Genomic DNA, 12,678 nt, shown 5'->3' on the forward strand with positions numbered 1-12,678 from the left:
GGGGGGGTTGGGAGAGAGTGATGTCTTAACAGGTACAGTGAGATTCTGGGCAGAGGGAGTAACTAGGGTATTGATTCTAAATTGGATGTGAGAGTGGTGTGAAAGAAGGCTCCGAAAGAAGGCCACTGCAGCTGGAACACAGCAAGGGGGAAAGGAGAGATGGATAGGAGATAGAGTAAGAGATGTAGACAGGGCCAGATCACTTAGAGCTTTATAAACCAGGTAAGGAATTTGCATTTCATTAACCTTTCAGTGGGAATCCGGACACAGCTGGACAGCTTTTAAGAAGGGGAAAGACATAATCAGATTTACATTTTAAAAGGACTACTTTAACTGCGATGTGGGGAATCAATTGTGAAGGATCTAAGGCGGAAGCAAGGAGAAGAATTATTGGGTTATTTTAGTAGACCAGGGGAGAGGTGGGGTGGTATGAGCTAGGGCTGAGAACATAGATATGGAGAGGGAGATAAGTGGATGAATTGCATGGATTCAAGACTTAGTTTGATTGATGTGGGGAATGAGAGAAAGTGGAACCAAGGGTTATTTCTAGATTGTAGTTTGAACTTGATGGGTACTGCGGTGACTTACTGAGATGGGAGAGATTGGAAAATCACACCACTGGCTGAAACTAACAATCCCAGTTATTGATGAGGCTGTGATTGCACTGTAGCTCTCCTACATTGCTGTGTACATTGTTGTACCATTTGACACGCCCACAGCCAGTCTGGTAAACAGTTTAGCAGTTTCTTATAATGTCAAACATTCGCCTGCCCTCTAACCCACTCCTAAAGTATTTATCTTAGAGAAATGAAAGTATATATTCACCAAAAGACTTGCACACAAATGTTCATAGGAGCTTTATTCATAATATCCCAAACTGAAAACAACTAAAATGTCCATCAACAATCAACATTATATATTCAACAGTAGAACATTATATATTCAACAGTCGAATATATAAATAAATTGTGTTATAGTTATAAATTGAATACTCTCAGCAATAGAACTGTTGATACATGCAACAACATGGAATAATAATGCAGACATTATGTTGAGAAAAAAAAACCCCAGAGTTATAAAAGAGTAAGTGCTGTACAGTTCAATGTATGTGAAGTTCTAGGACAGGCAAAACTAATCTATGGTGATAGAGATTGGATCAGTGATTACCCAAAGTGTCAAGGGAGATTGACTGGGAAGGGGCAGTAGGGAACTTTCAGGACTAATGAAAATATTCTATAACTTGTTTGGGCTTATGGTTATGCAGGGGTCTGCTTTTATTAAAACTCATCAATCTGTACTCAACCTATGCATTTTATTGAATGTAAATTAAACTTTAACAAAGTTGAATTTTGAAGATATTCAGCTAACTTTACAACTCTTTTAGAAATCTAAATTTACTTCAAATAAAATCTTTTTTAAAAAGGCATTCAAACTCTTCCAGTAAATAGAGACAGTGAGTATGCTACCAAACTTCCAAACTCTAAAATCAGAGATCATTACAAGAAAGGAAAATTATAGGTCAGTACCTCTTAAATCTGAAATGTATAAATCCTAACCAAAATATTAGCAAATTGAACCCACTGATATATAAAAAGGGATAGTACATCATGACTAAGTGGGCTTTATTTCAGGAGAGCCAGGTTGGTTTAAAATTTGAAAATCAATCCTTGTAACTCACCTAGTTAACCAAATAAAGAGAAAAAAACCATAGACTTATCTAGATGAATCCAGGAGACACATTTAATACCCATTCATGATAAAAATTCCCAGCAAACTAAGAACAGAAGAGAATTTCCTTATTTCAATAAAAGGAGTCTACAGAAATCCAACAGCTAACCTCACACTTAAATGTGAAATGTTGAGTGCTTTTCTCCTGAGTTTAGGAACAATACAAATATGCCCATTATCACCATTTCTATCCAACATTGTACTGGAGTCCTAGCCAGTGCAATGAGGGAAGGAAAAAAACAAGTTATAAAATGTGGAAAGGGTAAAGTAAACCCTCTTTATTCACAGACAACACAACTATATACATAGTAAAATCCAAATGAATATGCAAAGCTTGAAAGTTTGAAAATTAATCAGCAAATTTAGCAAGGATCCTGGATACAAGATGAATATTTAAAAATCAACTATATTTTTATATACTAGCAATCAACACATAGAAAATGAAATTTTTTAAATTACATTAAAATTACCATTTTAATTTTAATTTAATTTTAATTTTTAATTTTAATTTAATTTAATTACATTAAAATTACCATTACAAAAAAAAATACCATTACAACAGCATCAAAATGTAACAAAAGATGAATAAGGCATCCAAACTGAAAAATCACAAAATATATCTGAGGGAAATTTTAAAAGACATAAAGAAATGGAGATATACAAAATTTGTGGCTTGGGAAAGACTCAGTATTCTTACAGTGTCAACTCTTCCCAAATTATAGATGCAATTCAGTCTCAGTCAGAATCTCAGCAGCCTTATTTTTTTCTGAAAACTGACAAGGTGGTCTAAAATTTATCTAGAAATGCAAAGGGTTTAGAATAACAAGGCAATCTTAAAGAAGAACAAAGAGGATCAACACTCTCAGAGATCAAGATGTATTAGAAAGCTAGAATAAGTTTCACTCTTTTTGGAGCTATTTAGGTCAGATTCCTGTCCCTAAACTAGTTATCACTCAACTGGCTTAGAGCCAGGGGTGGGGTCAATCCCATCAGACCACAGGGTATGTACAGAATGGGAGAAGAATGGAACAGCTAGCGGGGAGGCAACCACAATATCCACTGTGACAACCTTCATGTCTGTATTATTTTTATTGTACCTGAACTTTAATAAGTAAGACTTTCACAGGCACAGAGGGCAAAAGACTCTCTAATAGAACTGCTTGCACAGACATGGAAATGTAATATTTTGGTACACTCAGGATCACCAGGAAGTTCCATGTGATGGAGCCTCTGGATGTGGAGATGAATGACGGAAGAAAAGGTTGGAAATGGCCAGATGAGGAAGAACCTCAAGTTCTATTTAAAAGTTGTTTATATGTCATCCTATAGAAGTATTTATCAACTGTGACTTTCAAGCAGAGGCATGATAACCTGGAATAGGGAGAGACTGAGGTAGATGAACAATTAGGAAGCTGTTTAGAGTTTACAGGAGAAAAATGATGAGGTACTTATCCAAGGCAGTTGAGGAGACCAGCTGACACTGAGTGCTGAGGGATGCTAAACCCTTCCTTGGCTGTTTTTATGCATGTTCACAACCACCACTGGAGAAAGTTCTATCTCTGGAAACATGGAGAGGTTAGGCTACTTTCCCAGAGTTACACAGCTAATAAGAAATGGTGCCAGACTGTTTTAACCCAGGCCAGCTGATTCCAGAGCCTGTGCTGTTAGTCATGATTCTGTTGAATACGTGACTAAATATCCAGAGATATTTAAGAATTTAGTCATTAGGCTTTGGCGATGGTTGGGATGTTGCTTCCGTCAAATAGCGCTGCCATGATTCTCTTCTTCCCTTAATGATCCTTTTGGTTTCTTTCACAGGCCCCCCCTTAACTGTGAATTGGTTTCTGCTCACTCTTTTCTAAACACTTACTCTTTTGGAGTTTGTTTTCCCTAATGGCGTCATCTATCAACCTTTGTGTTGATTGGACCTAAATTTCTTATTTCCAGTCCCAATTTCTCAGTCACACTCCTAAAGGTCATCACCTACAACCCATGTTTAAAATTAAACTCATATTTTACTTCGGTTTCTCTAGACGCTTTCTGTTAATAGCAAAACTAAGTGGTCTTCTGGGTTTTGGGAGAATATTTGACCCTCAAATTCCTTCACTTTTCACACCCTATCAGGCACCTGGTTCAGTCAGTTCTTTGGCATTCTCACAGCTTCATCTCCTCCCCTTCCTGATCTTTGCTCCCACCCTAGTATTAGCTCTCAGAATCTCTTGCCTGCGTTACTGAATTTATTTCCTAACTGGTCCCCCTACATTTAATCTCTCATATAATCCTCTCTGCATGCTAATGCCAGAGAAGACTCTTACTCAATCACTGATTTCATAGTTTACTTGCCTTATTTGAGAACTTCTGATTACTGTCTATCACCTAATAAATCAAGGTTACTGAATCGACTCCAATCCATTCTCTGCCTAAATTTGAAGACCCCGCATTGCCTAGTTTCACCTATTTTTATCAAATTCCAATTCCTCTGAAATTGGAACTCTCTGCTCTAGTCAATTATCTTGTTACTCTCACCTCTTCCCCCCAACATCCTCTGTATGTAGGCATGCACACATACAGATGCTCCTTGCCATCTAAGCTATTGCTAACACTGACTCCCTGGCCTAAAATGCCTCCTTCCTTTGTCCCAGGTCCATATCCAGGTGACTCTTTCCTTTTTTGCTTATTGCCACCGCCAAAGAAGTATCTGTCATTGTAGTCTCCAAATGTCTATGTTAAATGATGTAACAGTTTATTATGTTAATATATAAAGCTATTCTATTTACTAGTTCACATATATATCTTATTTTCCCAACAGAATAATAATAAGCTGTGAGGTTCAGTTTAAAATTATGTCTTCTACTTTTTCATATTCATAATGCCAACAATAATACTCAATAAATTCCTGTTATTGGTTGAAACTATAAACACATATATTTTTTTATGCTGTATACATCCCTTCATAGTTTATCTGAATAATAGTAAATAGTTACTGTTCTCTTATTTTAAGAGGCTATTTCCTTTATAGAATTGAAAGTGCAGATATTCCCAAATGTTTGAGGCATTCTGTTTTGTATATTCAAACTATACTAAAGTTACACCTTTTAGGGTACTATTTTTAATTATTCTAGGGGAATAAAAGAAAGCCCCTGAAGGCTAACAGCTTGAAATTGAACAGGACACCGTTGGGAAGGGAGAGGGTCATGGGTCGTCGTCAAACAGACAAAAAACAATGGAGACGATTGTGCCTGAAGATGGTGTATTTTTTTTTCACGAGACAGTATGTTGACAGTTTCCTTCCTCTTGGGTCATTGTTGTCTGCTAAGTGATCTGTGACAGCAAATTGATCACAAGCTTTTTCATGCAGGAGATATAATGCAACCTTTCATTTTGTTACCTCCGTTGCCAAATGCTGAAACTTTTCATTGGCAAATTAATGTTAGTTTAGTATGTCATTTAGTAGTATAAAGCACGCATGTAGCTCTGGAAGCAATAATAGTAGTGATTAATTTATCTTTACCAAGTTTCAGATTTCTACTTAAGTGTGATTACAAAAGCAATAACACACTTGAAAAATGTTAGTCTTAAAATTAGGTGTCCATAATTATCATTTAAATAAATGAATGCATTAACACATTTAGATATTGCCCCCATTAATTTCAAAATTGAGTCAGATATTAAGGTACCTATGATTTACCTATAAAAATTAATGCTAATAACCTATTATAACTGAAAATTTGCTTCTTCCTCCAAAGAGCTAGGAATTTAAAATTAAAACAGACATAAAGTCTTTTACATTTGATGTTTAAGCATCTGTTTAAGTCAGTTGATAGATGATTTCACATGTCTGAAAAATATCTGAAAGTAATGTTTTGTTTGTGGAGTGTTGAGAATCTCTGCATTGAAGAAGATTGTAAGAAAAAAATTGGAAATGCAGTTATTTAAGAGTAAGAGACTGTTTCATAGGTCCCGTTTAATACTTTGTAACAGTCTTTGCTCTCCCATTAGGATTTGGTAACATTAGCACAGGGAAGGAAATGTGCTGGCAGTAATATTAGAAAAGAGTTGTTTATTTTCCCTCATTGAAAGTGGCCAGATTCTGTGTAAAAATTAAACTAATCTCAATTCTGGTGTTTCATTTCTCCTCATAATAAAAAGAAAATAAAGGTGATTTTACTAAAATTTGGCATAGAAATTTAAGAAAGTTGTTTATCGTAGAAAGAGAAAATGTACAGCTATGATGTTTTATTTAAAGTTCTTTTCAATGTCAGTCACGAAAGGCACAGTTATCTTAAACCTATATTTTTCTTTTTATAATATACCCATGGATGCACATTTACACTTATTATAGAAAACTGGTTTGGATGGACTTTTTTGTGTGATTTGCATGTATTCGTGGAAAATTATGTTAGATTCATTTGTTAGAAATAACTATGAGAATTTGCAGATCAGCCTAATGTCTTGTGACAAGGTATCTGAAAGAGTCCACTCTGATAAAAATAATTTTAAAAAGCAAACTTTCATGCTACTCACTGTCTGATCTTATTTTGTATTTTCAGATCAATTAAATCAGTCTCATTTTATGATTACTACAAGACATGGTCTGGAATAGCCACATCAAAAGCCACAGAATATTACAGAACTCCATGTAAGGTGATCTAACCTTGTCTTATTTTTGCAGGGAAGGGGGTGGTATATTAATCTCAACATTCTCAGCTTGTCTTGCTTTCAAAGACTAATTGACACATATTTGGAATCTGAGGGTGATAAACTTCTTTGTTGGCTCTATATACTAATCATTCAACAACTGTTCATTTAGTCCCTCTTTTGTAAAGAGCCCTGGACTGAAGTCTGATTAAAAACCCAAAGGAAAGATAGGCAATTGGACGAATAAAAGACAAAGTTCTCGGTCTTTTGAGCTTTACTTTACGCCCTTTACCCCAGAAGGAAACCTTCATAGCAGGAGGAAACTTTTTGGTTCTAAACACAATTATCCCCAAAGCCAGAGATATTATTAAGCAGAAAGACAGCAAGAAAACCTGGGGGTGCTCAATTATATCAGTCGAAGGAAAAATCATCTGTTACCGTCATACATTAAGAACTAGAAAGATGGAATAGGAGAGCTGGACGACTTTTTGGTCCCATTTAATCTAATCTTTAGAGTACTGTTTCATTATTTGTATCAAAGTAGGTTAACCAGTCTGCACACATTTACTGAAATACGACTTTGCTTCAGCTGTCCTGCAAAATGGTACATTCTGAAGTTATCAGTGACTTCCGAATTCCCAGATTCAGTGATTACATTTTTTTAGTCCTTATCTTACTTGAAATCCTATTGGCTATGCTCTCCTTGAGTTAGAAGACACCATGTATCCATGGTTTTCGTCTTACCTTCCTAAGCGCTCCTCTGCCTCTTTCCTTAGCAATAACTTCTTTATTCAGTATCCTCTGCCCAGCTCTCTTTGAGAGACCTCATCCATCACTGTGATTTTCATTAGCCCACATGCCAGTAATTCCTAAAGCCTCATCTCTAGCCAGGCTCTCTTCTGAATTCTGAATGCATATTTACAACTGTGTAATAAGGCACCTCATACCCAAGATGTCCCAAAGTGAATTCATTATGTTGCTCCAAAACCTATTCTCCCTCCTTCATTACCTCTCTTGGTTAGTGGTAGATCACAGTTCTTGCATTTACTTGCCAAGCCAGAATGATAGACATTTCCTAGCCCTCTTTATCTCCCTTATTAAGCCCTATTGATTTTATCTCCTGCAACATTACAAATGTTTCCCCTCTACTCCACCTCCATGACCACTGCCTTAATTTGCGGTCTCATCGTGTTTCATCTCATCATTGTGATAGTCTACTAATTGGTTTTAAGAGAACAAAATATCACCCAGAAAAAAAAAAAATCATATCTAGTTTTAAGGCACAAATTAGAGCAAAAAGGAGTACTAAGCTTAATAAATATAAAAATGTGAGGCCAATAATTTCTAAGAAATTACTTGTTCTTTCAGGATGTTGGTTATTAGTTATTTCGTGATTACACATTATCTTCCTCACTGACTCGTAGATTAGTGATTAAGAAAAATAACTTGTTCAAGGTGCTTTAAGAAGTAATCTTTAACAACACTATCAGTGTAAAAGAGTTTTATTGATTTTGATACCAGATTATATGAATGTTTACTTCATTTAAAAGATTTTGATTGAGTGCTTCTTAGTCAATTCAGCAAACACATTTTGAGCACTTGCTATGTAAGAGGCTCTGAGGAGCTCAGGTGGGTTCCAGGAGGTGATAACCCTTAACAGATGTGGTGTCAAGAGGCAGTTGGCATGCTCCAGGGAATGATTCAGCGTCCAGCTCCTTCAACCAAAAAACAAACAGATTGTTATAGGATGGTGCTTTATGGAATAACGCGTAAATATGTGAAGGCTCTTGGAAACTCCAAACTGCTAGGAAAAAAAACAGAAGCACGTGCCCAAACAAAGAAATTCCGAAATGATTGTCTTATAATGAAGAATAATTTTAAAATGGAAGTAATAATGAAGTATCACTGGCCACAATTTCTTCTTCAAAAGAGTTTGACACCAAAATATTTAAGTTGGTTCTTGTTTCTACATCTGTCGCTAACCTAGTATGTAATTCATTTCTCTTTATGAAGGCAATAGCTGGTAATGGTTACCTCTAGCCCAGAAGAATTTCAGAGACTTTGATTCTAGCCCTTGGTGCAAGATTTCACAATCACTCTGCCTCTCTTTCCTACAGAGATTTGTCATAAGAATGTTTCAAAAGCTTTCCTTCAATAATAACCAGCACTTAATTAAAAAAAAAATTAAATGTAAACTTTACATGTGCTGCTGGCCAATTTTGTCTTTGGATAGTTCAACTGGATGAGATCCAATACTATCTTTTTTAATGGCTTAATTTCCTGGCAATAAGAAAGATGAAGCTGTTAGATTATAGAATGCTTCTTTAACTACTCAGAAATAAAGGGGGAACTTCTAATAACTTCATTTTCTACAGTTATATTTTTACCACTGGAAAGATTATTAAACTCTTGTGCAAATTTTTAAAAGCTTTTTATTTTATGAATAGTGATGAGTAAGGTTATATTATGATTTTGAGTATTAATTCTATTGCATATCTTTGTGCCACAAATCTATACATAGTCATGTATGCCATAATACTAGTAAGTTTATTCTTGTATAACACAGTTTACAGAGTATACTCCGTATTGTTTTTCTTGTTTATTTATTTATTTATTTTTTTTTTATGTTGGGGGTAGGAGTTTATTAATTTATTTATTTTTGGCTGTGTTGGGTCTTCGTTTCTGTGCGAGGGCTTTCTCTAGTTGTGGCAAGTGGGGGCCACTCTCCATCGCAGTGCGTGGGCCTCTCGCTGTCGCGGCCTTTCTTGTTGCGGAGCACAGGCTCCAGACGCGCAGGCTCAGTAGTTGTGGCTCACGGGCCCAGTTGCTCCGCGACATGTGGGATCCTCCCAGACCAGGGCTCAAACCCGTGTCCCCTGCATTAGCAGGCAGATTCTCAACCACTGCGCCACCAGGGAAGCCCCTCTTGTTTATTTTTAATTGAGGTATAGTTGATGTACAATCTTATGTAAGTTTCAGGCATACAACATAGTGATTCACAATTCTTAAAGGTTATGGCCCGCTTATTAGTTATTATAAAATATTGGCTATATTCCCTGTGTTGTACAATATATCCTTGTAGCTTACTTATTTTACGCATAGTAGTTTGTACCTCTTAATCTGTTTTTTTTAATCATCCCAATCTTATTGTCCTTTTATTCACTTATCAACCAATATTTATTGAACACCTAGTATATGTCATGCAGAGTTGTATATCAACCCAATGAGCTCGGCATTATTACTACTCTGTTTTACACATGAGAAAACCAAGACCAAAGGAGGCTAAGTAATTTACCTAAAGTCACACATGGAATATCATATATTGGTAAGAGTGTAAATTCTGGATGCATATTGCCAGGGTTTAATCCTGGCTCTGCAATTTACTAGCTGTGTGACCTTGGATAAGTTTCTTAACCTCTGTATGTCCCAGTTCTCTCATCTGTAAAATGAGAATAATCACAGAACATACATCATAACATTGAAGCACTATAATAGTGCCTAGTGCATAGTGAGTGCTCAGTAAGTGTGGCTAATATTTATTAGTACAAGTGGGCTGTGACCCAAAGACTTGAACCAAGTCCTCTGACTCCATATTTGTTCTTTCCTCTATATTATATTGCCTCCATAATATGATATAAAATTGTAATTTCTGTATAACTTGAGATTTAAATTCAAACTCTGAAGTATGTGCAGTACGTTTTCAGTAATTACAATGATTTGCTCATAATCATAGACAATCATATGCGAAAATGTACTGATGATCTGAGAATATACTATTCTCTGTCCATCACTACAGAATGGCAAATTAAAAGTTTGGCAGAGAACAAACCAATACATCTGGCTGTGGGGCAACAGCACCTTAATGACAGAATATGATCCCCATAAGGAAATGTTTATGTTATACGAAAAGAATTCCTTCAGACCAGTGTACCCTGTAATAGTGAGCGGAGGCTTCCTGATGTTTCTTTGCTGTCATCAGGACAGACCAAACAGCCTGAAACATCATGGAAATGCTTGCTTTCACCTTAGGATACTTTCATTCCTTGAGTCTTTGAGCCAGCAGTGAGGGCAATTGTCTCCAGAAATGCATTTAGATGCAAGAAGCAGTGTCATCGACTTCTAATGCAGTGGTCTCAATCTTGACTGCTCCTTAGAACCACCAGAGGAGCTCGTGCACATTCCCCGTGTAAAGGGTGCACCCCCAGACCAATTACAGTAGGATCTTTGGGAGCAGGACCAGGGGGTAGTAGTTTTTACAGCTGCCCAGGTGGTTACAGTGTGCAAGCCAATGGAAAAGCCATTGGGAAGAACCTGATATCAGAAATTAGAGACTCCTAGCCTTATACTAGTTTTGCAGACACAGGTAAGTGAATTTAGGTTAGTCATTTAACCTAATTGAGGTTAGTCTTTGTACCTCATTTTTCATTGCTATTCATTGACAAAAATATTCAACTCTATTTTAAGTTCCTCTATGGTTAGCATAAGATAGTATATGTGAAAATAAAACATGCCAAGGTAAGTTAGTGCTTATATATTTCTTTGGACACGACAGTCCCAGAGTGGAAAAAAATTTTTCAGATCAACCTATACAGATGTTGGACAATAGGTGTGTCATAGAAAAAGCAGAGTAGAAGCAATGTCCAGTAATCCTCAGAAGGAAAGGAAGGAAGAAATATACTATGGAGGCAGTAGAGGATGCTCTTCTACACAGATTACAAAACTGCCACAAGGGCAAAAGGTATGATAGTGATGGGGGGGATTTTAACTTCAAGAAGTTCTGACAAAATTTCACTGGTCCTCATTTCTTCATTATTTCCCTCCCATGAACATCATCCACTGAGCATCTTCTGTGTCTATCAATGGGCTTTGTTGAAGACAAGAACATAAGTATTATGATAAGCTTTTGGAGGCATTTACAGTCAGATGGTAGGAGACAGATGAGTGAAAAAATTATGGGGATAAAATAGGAAGTGTTAAAAGTTTGTACAGATACTGTGGCATCTTTCATCTCTTGGATAATAGAGAAAGCGTTGGAGAAAATGAGTCAATAATATAAAAGAAATGAGAATACAGTAAGTCCCCTACATACGAACGAGTTCCGTTCCGAGAGCGTGTTCGTAAGTCCAGTTTGTTCATAAGTCCAACAAAGTTAGCCTAGGTACCCAACTAACACAATCAGCTACATACTGCTGCTTTTATGCTTGCCTCCAGACATTCTGGGCTTGAAATAAAGATACTGTATTACTGTACTCTATGCCAAAAGTACACAAAAAAGTACACAAAAGCACAGCCACTTGTAGAGTATGCACGCATGTGACAGTTTACACCAGACACATGAACTAACTTACGTGATTGGACATGCGAATGCATGTTCGCATCTTTGAAAGTTCCCAACTTGAAGGTTCGTATGTAGGGGACTTACTGTATTCAGGAAAGATAATCATGCCATTTGGGGTTTCATAAAATATAAGGAAGAGACTGCCATACATATTCAAATAGAAAATGTAGGAACAGCAATTCCAAAAAATTAAGGAAAGACATGGATTATCCTTGAATAGAAACATCGAGTAAATTTCAGGAGTTCCCTGGTGGCCTAGTGGTTAGGATTTGGCTCTTTCACTGCTATGGCCTGGGTTCAATACCTGGTCAGGGAACTTAACATCAAATAAATTTTAAATTTTGTTTAGGTAGTAATGAATAGTACATGTGAGAACACATTACTCAACCTTTCTGTGTCTGTCTGTTCATCTGTGAAGTGGGTATTATAATGGTAAGCACTGAATATCTACTTTACAAGTACCCCCATATATAGTTAGAATTCTATTAATATTAATTATTATAATCATCTAAAGGAAATAATGAATCCTGCTAAGAACTCTGGGGAGTACAGATTTGCTTCCTTAAAGGAAGGAAGGAATATATTCCAAATAATAATAAAGAATATTAATGAAGTCTATAAGAATATGTATGTAGTTGTGTTTGTGTGTGTTTGAAGAAGATAAGGAATAGATTGGAACATTGCTGGTGAATATCATGTAATATTAATAGAAGAAAAGGAGAATTATTCAGTTTAAATGTTTTCTCTATCAATGACAAGTTTCATCAAGCTGGAAGGGGTTAATTTATCATTGTTAAAAAGTAAGCTCCAGGGCTTCCCTGGTGGCGCAGTGGTTGGAAGTCCGCCTGCCGATGCAGGGGATGCGGGTTCGTGCCCCGGTCCGGGAAGATCCCACATGCCACAGAGCGGCTGGGCCCGTGAGCCATGGCCGCTGAGCCTGCGCATCCGGAGCCTGTGGCCCGCGTAACGCAAAA

General features: G+C 36.6%; 1 protein-coding gene across 1 annotated transcript in view; it reads left to right on the forward strand.

Annotated features, from left to right (window-relative positions):
- UBE2U (ubiquitin conjugating enzyme E2 U) overlaps nucleotides 1-12,678 on the forward strand; it is a 77,008-nt gene that overhangs the window by 26,176 nt on the left and 38,154 nt on the right. The window contains exon 7 of the mRNA XM_007460076.1: nucleotides 6,279-6,367. Within this exon, the coding sequence (XP_007460138.1) occupies nucleotides 6,279-6,367 (89 nt within the window). The remainder of the gene's footprint in view (nucleotides 1-6,278; nucleotides 6,368-12,678) is intronic.

This window comes from Lipotes vexillifer, unplaced genomic scaffold (genome assembly GCF_000442215.2).
Source record: "Lipotes vexillifer unplaced genomic scaffold, Lipotes_vexillifer_v1.1 scaffold134, whole genome shotgun sequence".
In the NCBI taxonomy this organism is placed as follows: domain Eukaryota; kingdom Metazoa; phylum Chordata; class Mammalia; order Artiodactyla; family Lipotidae; genus Lipotes; species Lipotes vexillifer.